General features: G+C 43.6%; 1 protein-coding gene across 1 annotated transcript in view; it reads left to right on the top strand.

The window, feature by feature from the left end:
* The window catches only part of LOC137784826 (dolichyl-diphosphooligosaccharide--protein glycosyltransferase subunit STT3B), a 69,927-nt gene that overhangs the window by 49,840 nt on the left and 5,214 nt on the right, over positions 1-14,873 (top strand). The window contains exons 5-11 of the mRNA XM_068575771.1: positions 3,282-3,381; positions 4,950-5,048; positions 7,170-7,316; positions 10,663-10,711; positions 11,397-11,551; positions 12,737-12,948; positions 14,398-14,585. Coding sequence (XP_068431872.1) covers positions 3,282-3,381; positions 4,950-5,048; positions 7,170-7,316; positions 10,663-10,711; positions 11,397-11,551; positions 12,737-12,948; positions 14,398-14,585 — 950 coding nt within the window. The remainder of the gene's footprint in view (positions 1-3,281; positions 3,382-4,949; positions 5,049-7,169; positions 7,317-10,662; positions 10,712-11,396; positions 11,552-12,736; positions 12,949-14,397; positions 14,586-14,873) is intronic.

The following is a 14,873-nucleotide window of genomic DNA, read 5'->3' as shown; positions in this document are numbered from 1 at the left end:
GTGTTGAGAGGGTTCAGTTGGGGAATGAGCACACAAACGGAACAACATTCATTTTCATAAATGGATCCAACAAGAGCTAACGGCTCAGGCTGCAAACACCTGTACACACATTCAAATGTGTGTGTGTGTGTGTGTACACACATTCAAATGTGTGTTTGTGTGTGTGTGTGTACACATACGCGGTAAAACCCTTCTCCCTGTTGCATGCCGTGTTTGCTATATCCTCTTCTGAGCGGCCCCACGGTCATCAGATAAGCCCGGTATAAAATGCACAGAGCGATAACGCCGAAAAGACTTTGCTCCAAACATGGTCCGAGTCCTGCCCTCACCTGTTAGCCTCTGGCTCGGGCAAACGGCTGGATGTTGGATCCGTAATTTCAAATGGAGCCTGTTCGTGTGTGAGCCCACACACACACGAACAGGCACACACAGACACAGACACACACACACGAACAGGCACACACAGACACACGCACTCACAGCTTTGGTTTTTGTCTCGGGCATTCATCACTGCTTAGTCCTCTAATGTGGCCAGATGGCCAGTATCTCCCATCTTTTTCCTCGGGTTCATTGTGCGCTCCGCAGGCTTGATCCAAACCACTCTGCAATCGAGTAGAGTTTCCTGAATAACATGCCACATCGGAGTCACCGCATTTACCGATCGCCGACTTGTGAATAGCGTGCAATCACGCTACACTAATAAGGCGGTGGTGCTGAATTTTAACTCCCACTAAACATCAACTTGTTAGCGGCGCCATTGCTTTGAGAGCATCTTACCGTGTTGGCGTTAGCATTTAGTGCCTCTGTGCTGAAGTACAGCCTCAGAGCCTCCAGCTCATAGTTAGAGTCTTAGTTTAGAAAGAATGTATTCAACATGGGGCTTGATACCACTGCATGGCAAACAATGTCAGCTGAATGTCCTAACCCTGCTTCAGTGCCAATTTGGTTAGAGAACTACAAAGTCTGTAACTGTAGTGCAACGGTAGATAACTATTCAATCATTGTGTAAATACACCAGTTGTTAGAGTGACCGTGGGGATTATCTTCCATCTGATATGGCATGAAACCACATCCCCTGAGCTTGCCCAGTTAAGTGCCCGAAAGAAAAAAACTAGCCTAAAAAAATAATGTTGACTTTTACTCTGAGTCAATAATGTACCTCAGTGATGCCAGAGAGTTTAACTCGGATGGATCAGTATTTTAAAGAGGCCTTTTTTTTTAGTAAAGTTACACACAAAGTCACTGATGCGGTCGCCGTTTTTGTGAATTAACACAGCCACGAATGCAAAAACGTGCCTATCGATTCCCAGACCTTCACAGTTCCAGTGGGTGACGGGATGACTCGTCCACCTCGTCTCTCTGCCTGCTGCCGCTTGCGGTCCGCTTTGCAAGCGCAGAGAAAGACGCATTTAAATTGCATTCTCTCAATGCATTCTTTTTTTCTCTTTGTGTTATCATACATACATACTCTGTAGACATTGGCACATTTATACTTGTGTAAACTGAGGTAATGTCTGTTACTCACTCAAGTTACAGTTCACATGATAGTAATTGGCCGTCGCCATCTGAGAAAAACGGATGTGAACTACCGGCGGATTATAATTGCCCCTAAGTATCCAGCACGGAATTGATTTTGGAGTTTTCCTTCACTCTCTGCCTTAATGTATCGTATAAATGTATTTTTTGGATCAATTAGACAGTTTTCCCGTGTTCGCAGAAGTGTAATGAATGTGCTTTTCATCGCGCCGAGCGGGTGCAATGGGGCTCCTTCCGACACGCTGCCGCGAATGAAGGCTCATCAAACAATCCGCGAGCACAAATTCCCTTTTCCTGTTTCCTCTGGTTCACTTCCTGGCACTTCTCTTTCTTTCCCTCTGTCTGGCGTTCTTTCTCTCAACGCTCTTTATCTCTGCTCTCTGTTTAGTGCTCTCACCGTTTCCATTTGCCCTTTGCTGTAGTCAAGTATAGGCAATTGAACACTTGTCAGCGATGTTTTTGTAGAGTCCTTTTATAGCCCACACGTCCAGCGCCACGGTATTTAGCGGACCTCAAAAACGGTCGAGGTATAATTTTAGTGGCGCTTTAAAAGTTATTGCCGCATCCAACATGCACAGTATGATTGTCTAGTTTTTATAGATCCTATACACGTCAGCTTTTTATAGTTCTGTACTTATGACTAATAATAAAGAGGCAGTAAGATGGTTTTACCTCCGTCCTTGAATAATTCTATTTAAGACGCCGAAGAGGATTTCTGTGCTGGGATCCCTTGTGTATGGATTGATTTACTGTACCGGTAATTTCATTGTATTTGAAAATGTTGTTAAAAATAGTCACATATTGAGAACATGTGTGTGCGTGTGTCATATTTTGGAGCCGTAATCAGTCAAAAGCTATATTAATTTATAATTGCACATGAATTTACCGTTGTGGCAGACTATTTTATTGCTTTTCCATTTCAGAAAGATTGCACACACACAAAGGGAAGAGAGGAAAACAAATCATGAAAAGATCAGGATTGCCCTGTCTCCACAAAACCTATTTATTACTGTGACAGATTCAGTGGTTCACGCTCTTATCTTGTCATTGATATGAAAACATCATCTGTTTCTCTCTACATCACTCCTTACCCTGTGAGTTAACGGTTACATTCTTCCAACAGTTTTCTCTCCAAGTACGTGGGGATGTTGTGGGCCGTCTTTCTCAAAATTATGCAACCAGTCATCTTCTCTAATAGTCACTACCAGTTCTTCTTCCCACAGCTTTATATACAATGTTGTGTTTTTGCCTTCTCTCCATTGGGTGCTGGTCTAGAGACGTGTAGATGTTATTCTGTTTCTTTGAATTGTAGACTCCAATTATGGTTGTAATAATTAGATTTTAATTTAATTTCCAACAGCTTTAAGACATTGTCACAGCTCTAACAAAACCATGTGTCTCCAGCTCTGTTTTCAATTTTGCGACAAGCATTTTTCTGATAATCCAACTCTTGTCAAATACTTTTTTTAAGTAGCCGCCGGCAACAATGTGGGAAACCCGTTGTGTCTCAATGGGACTTCAGGTTTCGATTAATCTCCCGTCAATGAGGCAAACCTGACACCCATCCTGCAAAGCTGATTTGTAGCGTTTTGCAGCGGGGTCTCGACCCAGCAGGGTTATCTCATTGGAGACAAAAAGAAGAATAATTGATCAAACGGGCCAGTTAAATAAAGACTATTTTAGAGAAAGGAGGACGACCTAGCTGACCGACTTCTGACGCGTCTGTGTGTCCGTGTGTGTTCCAGGTGTCAGCATGGGGAGGCTATGTGTTCATCATCAACCTGATTCCTCTGCATGTGTTTGTGCTGATGCTGATGCAACGCTACAGCAGAAGACTCTACATCGGTAAGCTGCACGCACGCACACACACACACACACACACACACACACACACACACACAAACCACAAAAAAGCTTTTAGTGTGTGACTTGATGTTAAGAACTTCCCCACATACAGCCGCTGAAATGGAAACTGACGGCGTTTTCAGATCGTCTTCCATTAGAATGGAAATGTGTGCAACGAAACGAGACAAAACCACTCGTCCTTCCTACCGCGTCTCTGAACATCGTCGCCGAAGCATTTGACCCTAAAAACGAGCTCAAATGCCCGGTCACGCCTGCGCTCACCTCTCGCGAGCGCAAGCATTCTATCATCGGCAGTGCAGACACCCGTACGCTCACACACCACTTCACAGTAAATGCATCCACCTGCTACCTGAGCGTTTTTATTTGTTAGTTTTTCTTGTTTCCCCTCCTTCCCCGGAAATGCCAGAGACAGGCTTGTTATTCCACCGAACATCCCTGGTTTCACAGAGCAGCTCCGAGCACATTATCTGTTGGCTCGCAGAACTAAAGCTCGATCCTTCAAGACTCTCCACACGTCCTCGTCGGCGGCTTAGCCGTGAGCCCGCGAACAGGCACCGCCTCTGTGGTCGAGAGACACAAAAACGAAAGCCGTGCCAAATATTGTCTACACGTGATTATATGTTGCACTCACTGTAACCGCAAAGCATAGTCTTTGAGAGCTTTGAAAATGAATTATGGCCTCTTCACGACGAGAGGGCTTTGACCTACCTCTGCTCCGTCCTCACCAATGAAATTCTACTTGACAATGCAGGGCTGTTAAATGAAGTGGAAAATACCCTCCTGCCGTCATCGTTCGTCGAAGGTGTCTGCAGAGCGTCATCCAGCAACCCCATGCACCTTCTGGTAGCAAAATGAGAAATGGAGAAACATATTCCGTTGACAGAAAAGACATTAGGTCTTCAGGCGTGTCCTATATTCCTCACCTTCCCTCCTTTTTACATCTCGCAGCTCCTGTTTTCAGAGCCAGGTGTCTCTGATTAACTGCGAAGGAACGTACAAAGAGAAGAGGGAAGAAAATCTTGATTTAATACAATGCCTCGCAGTCTATGTTCCCTTACAATTCATCTCTCTCTGTCGTAAGTCAATAGCAGATGTCTGAAAGAGGGAGAGAGAGAAAAAGAGAGAGAGAGAGAGATAGCTGAGGGCAGTCACAACTACTTCAAAAATGAGGCACACTCTTCAGGAAGAGTATGAAATCTTAATTAAGCTGGTGCGTCTGCCAATCGGTTCCCCGCAGCTACAAAGGTGGGAGTTGCACTGTTCTCGGCGCCGTCACTGTACTCCAGGCCTCCTCCTGCTACACCGCGCCAGCTACCCATTTCTCAGCAAATGACATTAGATTAGGTATTTTGTATTTACTCCGTCTGAGGTGTGACAGTGGAAATCAATAGACTTTAAATACCTCTGTTGAGGCTGATTTCCCTGAGTAGGGCCCAAACCAGAGCAGTGGAACAGAATCGTTTCAGTGGTACAATAGTTTATTTTTAGATTGTTTTATTTCTTGTACGATATATGCCCTCTCCTAACGTGTCTCCTCCTCTTTACAGCTTACAGCACTTTTTACATCGTGGGTCTCGTACTGTCGATGCAGATCCCCTTTGTTGGCTTCCAGCCAATCAGGACCAGCGAGCACATGGCTGCTGCCGGTAAGTCCCGCCCTCTGTACCTCCAAGGTAGCTGATGCCACGTTTTTCCTGGGAGAACAAGTTCCCTTTTAGAAAAGTTTGAACGGGAATGACGTTCAGAGTGCAATGGTGAAGTCAGCAGTTCTTGGAAGATGTGGCGGCCTCATTTTTTTCAACTTATGACTCAATCATAATTTTCTCATGAGCTTCTTGGCAAGTACGTGGTGGCATAGTCTTACCTTAACTGGTTTGGTACACTTATTTCCTTGTGTATGCTACCTGCTGCTAACAAAGTAGGCATCAAGTTGGTGATTGCGATCATGTATTTAGCAGCTATAATATCAAGTGAGTAGCCAAATCTTTAATGTAGGAGTTTGGATTTATATACTGGACTGATATTCATCAGGTGGCTAAAAACAAAATACTAAATCATGTTGCGATGTCTGTTCAACGCTAAATAACCAACTGTTTTCCATTTCAACTTAATGAGGTGATAATATGTCTGTGTTCACAACTTCTTCCTCTGCCAACAACTGGCCCCAAAAAATCGATGAATGCAGGTTTTAATGCTGCATTTGTCTCTAAAACACAGACGTGTTACAAAGCACCTTGGGTTGGAGTGAAATAGATTGTATTTCAACGCTGAATGGTAAATTCTGATTAAAAGTTACATGAAGTAACTGGGGCACACACAGTGTTTCTCTACAAAGACACAGAGTGCCTTTCAGAGCCGTGGAGACATCTTCCTCCAACCTGCTGATGCTGCCACTCAAGGGAAAGGCTCAGGTCGATTGCTGTTCACGTATTAACGGTGTGACTTCACATAAGCCGCTCGCTAGTTATCCAAAGCACCTTGCGGTTACCGGACACACACACACACTTTGCGGTTGTTTGACTGCATCAGGAATTAAATCTGGACGCCGTTATTCACGCGCCGTGTGCAGAAGAACACAGGGATCCTCACAAAATACACTCAGAAAGTAGAAGTAAGCAAGCAACTTCACAAGTCGACCATATGGGTTTAGTGCTGTACTTGGCTTGTGGGTAGTTTATTAAAGCTTGTTCGGTCTTCGCCACTCAACAGTGGGACCATCTGCTGCCTGACAGCACGGATGGGCGCGTGTGTGTGTGTGCGTGCGTGCGTGGTTCTTGCGTTTGCGTCCATCTAGATTGGGAGAGGACTGTCGTTGGCAGCTTCAGGAAGCCGAACATCACCTTTTTTGAAAATTTCCACTGCAGCAGGTTTACGTTGAAGTGTCCCTGTTTACCTGAGAGTCGACAACACAAACCGCATTATGAGAGGCTTTGAAAAAAAAAAAAAAAAAATGCAACAAAAAAATAATAATAATCATCTCCCCGTTTTTGGCTCTCTGAGTGTGTGTGTGTGTGTGTGTTTTTTTTTCTGTCACTGGTGTAGCAGCTGCTCAGAACATCTGGTGGTGGCATTCAGGGAGCACAGTGGGAGACGGGGCGAGAGTGACAGAGCCGCGGACCTGTCGGTACCGTTGAGACGTCGGCCCCTGAGGCGGGCAGGGTGGCACAGACTGACAAGCGGGTTAGCGCCGCCGCGGCTCTCCGGGAGACAGACAGGAGCTTAACCTTGGAAATGGGTGAGACCTGCTGTGGGCGGTGGTGGCGCTAGCGGAGGAGTAAGGCGATTTCACGCGAGATTTGTCAAGAAGGATGGAAGGTGACGAAAGCGAGAGAAACCAGGCCTGCATTTACATTTTTTATATCGCTTTCAACAGACAGACAGAGAGAAACGCACCGGAGAAAAGGGCGCTGTGAAAGTGACGGGGCAAAGGGAACGGAGGGAAGAAGTGATCGAAAGGCGCTGCAACAAGAAGGACAAGGCAGGGAGAGAGAAGGGCTTATTCACACAAATCTGTCTCGTGCAATTGAAGTATGTTGTCCCACAGTATTTGTCTTTGACATCGGCATGAACAGCCGAAGGGGCTATCTGCAAACCGCTATGTCGAGGATCCTGCCAAACTGACAGCAGCACTTCTTAGCCACGGAGAAAAACAACGGCTTCGTACCCTGCAGGAGAAAACATGAATCAAGGCCTCCTCAAATATTCAGTGTGAGTTTCCTTTGTATGTTTGCTCATTCTTTGGTTTCTGGCTGTGGCTCCTTTCCCAGGTGTGTTTGCGCTCCTTCAAGCCTACGCCTTCCTGCAGTACCTGAAGGACCGGCTGACCAGACAGGAGTTCCAGACGCTCTTCCTCCTCGGAGTCTCTCTCGCCGCCGGCGCGGTCTTCCTCACCGTCATCTATCTGACTTATACAGGTCTGTTTGTCTGCTCACATGGTTTCTCTGTTTACATACATGTAGACCATCATTTATTGTATTTATTTATTTTTTTGTCCTTGTAAGTAGAGCTGAAACAATTAATTATTTGGCTGACAGGATATTTCTCCATGCATCATAATTAATTAAGTCACAAAAAGGTCATGTTTCAGCTTTACAATTTTGAGTATTAGCTACTTTTTTCCTGTGTAGTGTCATTTTAGATTCATTGTCTTCGGGTTTTATGCTGTTGGACAAATTAAGCAAAGTGAAGACTCATCTATGGGTTCTACAAAGTTGTGCCTAAATTAATAGAAATAGTAAATAGATTCATTTTTAAAAAAGGTAATAAATTGATGTGGTCCTCCTGTTAAGCACGTACCTTTAGTTGGAACCAATACCATGGCTTGGCAAGTGGGGAGACTTCTCTTTCAACCTGTTACTGAACCGCTAAGCCAACAAAGATTGGGGAGGGGGAAAGTAACAAAGAAAACCTGTCTTAATCAATACTGTACTATTTTACATTGATAGGCTTTTACAGTTCCCTTTATATTTTATAGAAATCCGATAAAAAGACAACAAAGATGGAAAAAACTTATGTGTACGTATGTGTAGTAAAGTTGGTTAAGATGAGCGGTCCAGAGGCAGATCATATTCCAATAAAGGATGCAACGATCTCTCTGTGAGGGATTCAGCGGCAGAAACTAAGATGTTTAGTGTAAGTACATTGATTGTAAGGAGTTGTTCTCATTCGTCACTTAGACACAGAAACATGGGTAAAAATACATCTAGTATGTCCTGGGTTATTTCCTGGTTCAGTCGTCAGTATTAGTGTCAAGATATTATCTCACTTTCTAATGTGATTTTCATACTCCGATGGTTTCTACCCCATCTGTTTTGTGTGTTTATGAGCATACAGACATAATAAATTCCCCTGAATTTGGCTTAAATTTGGTGGACAAATATCCTTTTGTGGAACGATCAGTTGACTGGATCTTTTAATGATGATCCAAATCTGGGATTTTGCCATTTAAAAAATTAAATAAACTCTTTAGCCAGCCACAAGATACAGGGTGTTTCTACACTATTCCCCGATTGTCTGACCCCCAGGCCTCCGAGCGGCTGCCTATCGGCGTTTTGTTGGTCAGAAAAATAAACCCAGAAGACAAATAATGAACTAATATAAACTGAAATACAAACTGAGGCGGGTGCAAGTTGGAGAACAGTTGTTGGAGGGCTGTGCGATACCTCGGGCCTTTCTGTGGAATCAGTTATGTGTTGTTTTGGGTCGGCCAGGTTTGAACCCTGAAGCGCGCAGCCGGCTGGTTGAACTTTGTCCTTGTTAATGTTTTTCTCCATTATTTTCCGTGCTGCCTGCTTTCAGACCTTTCAAATCTTGCCTCCCTGCTATTTATTGATTTTAATTTGTCTTCTGCTGAAATGTTGTGTTTTGAGATGACCCAGCCTGTAGCTCTTATTTTGACTCTGGCTCTGCTTCTCTTATCTAGTGGTTAATTTCCTCAGACTAGTCTCAAGAAAGCCAGTTTACAGGTATAGTTTACTGTGTAAGGAGAGCTTATCCCCTCCGGCTGCATATGCACACCTTTACTGCAGAGTGTAATGAGCCTTAATAAAGCATTACTGTTTTTTCCCCAACATCATATATTGGCTTTCTCTTCTTCATTAAAGCATCAGCTTATTTACTTGCCTTAAAAGGCGATCTGTCACTCCAGATTATATAAACACAAGAAGCCAGGCCCTTCGCCCAGTGCAAAGAGGAGGTGGCACATTACATCTGCAGTCACATCGGCATCCTTAGATTGGTCGCCCACCCACTTTAAACCCGATTTGGCCACTCGTGTGGATGCAGAAGTCCCGCGAGGACCCCGGATTGAACTGGACGTCTGGTAAACGCTGTGATGCGTCAGCCAACTGAAGGCAGCAGTGGGAGTCGGTGACTGTTTGGTGATGTGCCAGTTTTCTAGGGAAACTGCACATGTCCCTCTCTGTTCTGTCAGACTTTTTCATCTCATAATAATCTCTGCAGCAGAGTAGCCGGGTGGGTCTTTCTCTTGAACACAGAGCCAAGTATTGATCGGTTAAATCAGTGTCATCTTATAAATCAACTCTCAAAATATATTCATCATTCCACTTCTACTGCCACATACATATTTTTCTTGCCTGCTTCGGTTCAGCGCTTTGACATCTTATTTTAAAATGCTCTTTTTTTATTCCTATTCATGATGATGATGATGTGGTGGTGATTATTTCATCATTAATATTAAACACATTAGCCACAATCTCTCTTGAAGAGCATCAAAGGACATGAAACGGCGACATGTTGGTGCAAACATGTCACAAGAGTTGAAATGCGGGGCCACGGCTTTTGTTTGTGTTGTCTGCACACTTGCAGTCGGCGTGTGTGAGTGGCTGTGAGAGCCCCCAGGCTACAGTTGAGAGCTGAAATGTATTCCACATCAAAGCCTAACCAAAATAAGACATTCGTATGCGTGCATAAAATGCCCTGTGCGGTCTAATTTGCAGCTTAAATGGTTTCAGTTAAATTTATAAACAAGTCAATTCAAGTAATTAAGTCTCATCAATAGAATACATTTTCGGCATTGGCACATTCTCTTTGGGTTTTCATGGAGGGAAATTGATCTTTAAATGATCACAGATGTGTAAAACATGATCCTCATCTTTAAAATCAGATTTGCTTAATTTTGGGTATTAAGAAACGTCTGTTCCAATCCACACACAATCTAACATACAGTGTTCCATGCTCATGGTAAACCCTCGAATATATAAACGACTTATTGCAATTAGTTGAGAAACATAGACAACGTAATGCTTTTCATCCAGGAAAAAAAGGCAGTGACCGTGTTCTCATGCATTTGTTAAAAGGCCGGTCCTGCCAGCTCCAGTATGCTTATCGCATGCAACAGGCTGCATCACCTATGTATGTATCCGTATATGTGGTGGCACAGCAGAAGAAGTCCACCACCTAGCAGTCGCATATTTAAACCATACATGTCAATTTATGGGCTACTGTATAGAGAATGTAGGTCATTGTATGTGGTATAATAGTGGGTGTTGAGCTGTATATTCAGATTTGAGAGTATATATTTTGGACATTGAAATTACTTTATTATATTGATTGGGGAAAACCTGTTCCACTTTATGAACAATTAACTTTACTTGTTTTAATATATTTTCCCCTGTGACCTGTATCAACCCTAATCTCGACTTTTACATTAAACGTAGAGCCGCAAACCTCCTGCACGCTTAGAGGCACCCAGGAAGTACAAATGTTATCTTCTGTCCTGATCGTCTTTTCTTTCCCCAGGATACATTGCTCCGTGGAGCGGCCGTTTCTACTCTCTCTGGGACACCGGGTAAGCTCAGCTGACCTTCACACTCTCACCGTCGATGCAACGCTTGTTTTTAGTCGAGTGTGTGTGTGTGTTTCCTACGACGGCTATAAACCCCCCGCACCGTCACAGAGGGAACAGTACAGCACAGGCTCTGTGTTTAACTATCGTCTTACTCCCAAACCGCAGCAGGCATTTGGTGTTCTCCAAATGCTCTGAAATGTGTTTGATATTTCAACACACCCAATCGATTGTCTACACACACACACACACACACACACACACACACACACGCACACCTCACCCTGTTTGCTGACTGAAGCAGTATGGGGTAGTCTCCCCCCTCTCTCCTCCATCCACTTTTCTCTGGAGGCTCATATTAATTCCTTAATGTGCTGTGTGTTTTCTCTTACCCAGCTGTAATCACTAAACACTTTCGTGGGGAATATTTAAAATAGTATAGAATCTGCTGTGTGAAATCCCTTAATGAATAAAGAGGGAGCACGCGGATCAGAAAAACAACATTAGTCATCTTGAGCGCTAAATTTGTTCATATTTTACCATAAGCATGCCAGGGAGGTACATTTTTTGTTTGTTTTTTCCTTCTTAATTCTGGAGTTAATCAGGAGAATCTAATGTATAATTTGTCTGAACACTCCCAGCGCGCTCAACCCAACATGAATTACATCCCGTCTGTCTCCATCTCCAGCTATGCAAAGATCCACATCCCCATCATAGCGTCGGTGTCGGAGCACCAGCCGACAACGTGGGTCTCCTTCTTCTTCGACCTCCACATCCTGGTGTGCACGTTCCCAGCAGGCCTCTGGTTCTGCATCAAGAACATCAACGATGAACGAGTGTTCGGTAGGAGCCTTTTGTTTTCAATCTACAGGCTTTTTTTTAATATGCCCTCGAAGCTTTGATTTCCATTGTGGCGGAGAGTAACATCGTCCATCACAGCTCACTCAGTAATGACACCCTCATTGTTACTTGACAAATAAACACAGGGCCCTCCTAGATTATGTCACAATCCTATAGGTTTATGCCAGCAAATTAGATTATTTAAATTTTCATTCATTTTAAATGTGCTTCACAGACATCAGGTTCGTGGCCTTGCAGGCAGTGTGGAACAGAATTTAGAACTCTATGATTGGATTTTTCTCAACAAAATGCCCTGTGGGAATCGGAGTTGGCTTCCAACCTTAAGCTTGCATGTGCTATATACAGCCTGGGTATATATTCTAATATTTTTTGTGCTGATGATTGAACCTGGAGAGTTTCATATCCATATGAGACTTGAAAGTGCCAGTCTGTCAGTCCCCTAAAAATGTCTATGAAGAAAATTATGCAACTTTTACTTCCAGCTGCTTCCACATCAGAACTCTACTCCATCATTTCTTACTTCTCAGTTTTTACTGGTATAGTCCTTTAGTCCCTAATTATCATTTATCTGCTTTATGAAGCGTAAGCTACAATAAACAGGCACTATTTCTAAATTGTATGTAATAAGTCAAAAATAAACCTAAATCAGAGTGTGTGATCAGGACTCTTTACTCTGAATGAATGCCTCCTGGTTTAGGATCCATCCTCATCACTATAGTATCTGTCTTTATTTCCACTATTGTGCATGAAAGAAAAACACTGAGGTGGGAACTTCAAAATCAACTCAAACAAAACTTTTATGTATACAGAGTAAGATCAAGGGCGGAGAACCTTTTGAGCGCCAGAAGAGTTTTTCAGCGGCCCATTTCTCCCTCAGACTTAATCAGCCAATTACAGCTATTGATTAGCCGTGCACCTGTTGAGCCGGGTCGGCACTTTTCAAGGACGGAAAGCAGCCTGCGCTCTCTCTCCATTTGGGGTTTGAGCTCTTCAGAGCCAGCGCAGACTGATTATGCTGCGTTACAACTCAATTTCTCTTTTTCATGTCTTTATCTCAGCCTCGCACACACCGGCCCATTTCCTCCGTCCTTTACACGCACTCCGTCTTTGTCCTCGTCTGACCTTGTCTACTGTGTTCTCCCTCCCCCTTTTCTGTTTTCATTCCAGTGGCCCTGTATGCCATCAGCGCAGTCTATTTTGCCGGCGTGATGGTGCGTCTGATGCTGACGCTGACTCCGGTGGTGTGCATGCTGTCCGCGGTGGCTTTCTCCAGCGTCTTTGAGCATTACATGGGGGATGACACGAAGAGGGAGAAGCCGCCCGCTGAAGACAGCAGCGACGAGGACGACAAGAGGAATTCTGGGAATCTTTATGACAAGGTCGAGACGGGACCGAATGAATGTAGAAATGTGCATCGAATAGGAAAACATGATTAGCTTTAAAGACCTTTTGCTGTTTGGATTCACGGTTTGCATGTTTGTCAGCTTCCGTCCCCAGTTTAGCTGTGATTCACCTGCAGCTGTGTGATGCTGCTCATAATTTGAGCCGGTGGAGTGTTGATCCGACTGCCGTCTTTGTCTATTCCAGTCCACCTCTTAATCGTATTATTTCACACGGAGCCCACAAATAGCCGTCTTTTAGAAGTGTTGCTGAGATGCAACGTTTTAGCTTGTCTCACAATTTTGTGAAATTAACACTGGCTTGAAAAATGACACATTTAAGGCAGTTTTTATGCATCAAGACATCAATGTCTGTTTATGGTGACGTGGCTTCGTTACACATCGTTGCCGCCCTGCGCTGGTGGGAAAAAGAAAATGCAGTCATGGAGATTTTGGAGAAACTTGGAAGCGTTGCTGTTAATACACGCTGTATACACACTCCACACAATGTGATACAAATGGTGAGAAACATTTCTGCTGATGGATGGTAAAACAGTAGTAATGTGCCAATAATAGAGGATTAGAAGTCTGCAGGCTGATATAAACTAAGTGTATACAGTTCTGGTTCTGCAAAGGTTTTGAGGTCAGAAATATTTGCTTCATTAAGATTAGAGTTTTGAGATATTATATTCTATTAATATTCTAATTCAAGTAAAACATTATACATAATGTTTACAGTGAAAACTCGACAATTAAGGTGCATTAAAGACGGTAATGCAACCTTCTTGCATTATTTTATCAATTAATATAATGTCATCAACATATAATGTTCATGAAAGGTTTAGAGTAAAAGACTTTATTCACTAACCAATTTTTGCCTTCTATATTATTTATAGATTATTTCTTCATTCATTAAGGAAGTATTATTTTGATCTTTACAAGAAAGACCTAAAAAAAAAAATAACTACACACACACACTAATTAAAATAATCACAAATATGATTAACGATATCAGCCAGTACAACTTCTGTCAACACAACCGTTATCTGTCACAGTTTGTTTTGCAGTTCTCAGTATGATCTGCAGACCTCAGTCCTCGCACACTTTTAGCCTCCGTTTGGATGTCAGAGCAAGTAATTGGAGGTGCTTGAGAAGTCAAAGTGTTCACATTATGCAGATCTCTTTCCCTCCAGACTTTTTATAGCCTTAACAATTCTCTGCTGCTCGTGTGAAATGATTAACTCATCCCAAGGTTCATCTCACAATCCTTAGTGATGCATCAAACAGTACAGAAAACTTCAGCATGACGTAAGATACTTTGCCCAATTAGTTTATTCAATGATCTACATCACTCAATAATTCATCTGCCCGGGAACCCTGCAGTCTTTTTTTTTTTTTTTTAAATCATTTTTTCCTGTCCGTCACAAGTGTGTTTGTCTCCCCCCGCAGGCCGGCAAGGTGCGCAAACATGTGTCTGAGCAGGAGAAGGCGGAGGAGGGTTTGGGTCCTAACATCAAGTCCATCGTCACCATGCTCATGCTGATGCTGCTGATGATGTTCGCCGTCCACTGCACCTGGGTCACCAGCAACGCCTACTCCAGTCCCAGCGTGGTGCTGGCCTCGTACAACAACGACGGGTACGCATCTTTACGTGTGCGCACGCACACACACACACACACGCGCGGGAGCTAGCTGGTGAGGAGCCGAGCAAAGTTTCAAGTAATATTTTATAACGCAGAAGAATGGGTTGCTCACCCTTGCATGCAAATGAACACGTGTGTGTGTGTGCGCGCGTGTGTGTGTGTGTGTGTGCGTGCGTGTGTACATGAATACACAGAGCAGCAGGATAGAGCGAGAGCATGAATATTTCATTGGAGGGTTGTGGAAATATTGATATGAGCACCTATGAGTTTTAATCCGATTGC

This window comes from Clinocottus analis, unplaced genomic scaffold (genome assembly GCF_023055335.1).
Source record: "Clinocottus analis isolate CAN_PGR_092001 unplaced genomic scaffold, fCliAna1.0.p SCAF_14, whole genome shotgun sequence".
Classification (NCBI taxonomy): domain Eukaryota; kingdom Metazoa; phylum Chordata; class Actinopteri; order Perciformes; family Cottidae; genus Clinocottus; species Clinocottus analis.
This window is presented reverse-complemented; position numbering and strand designations above follow the sequence as displayed.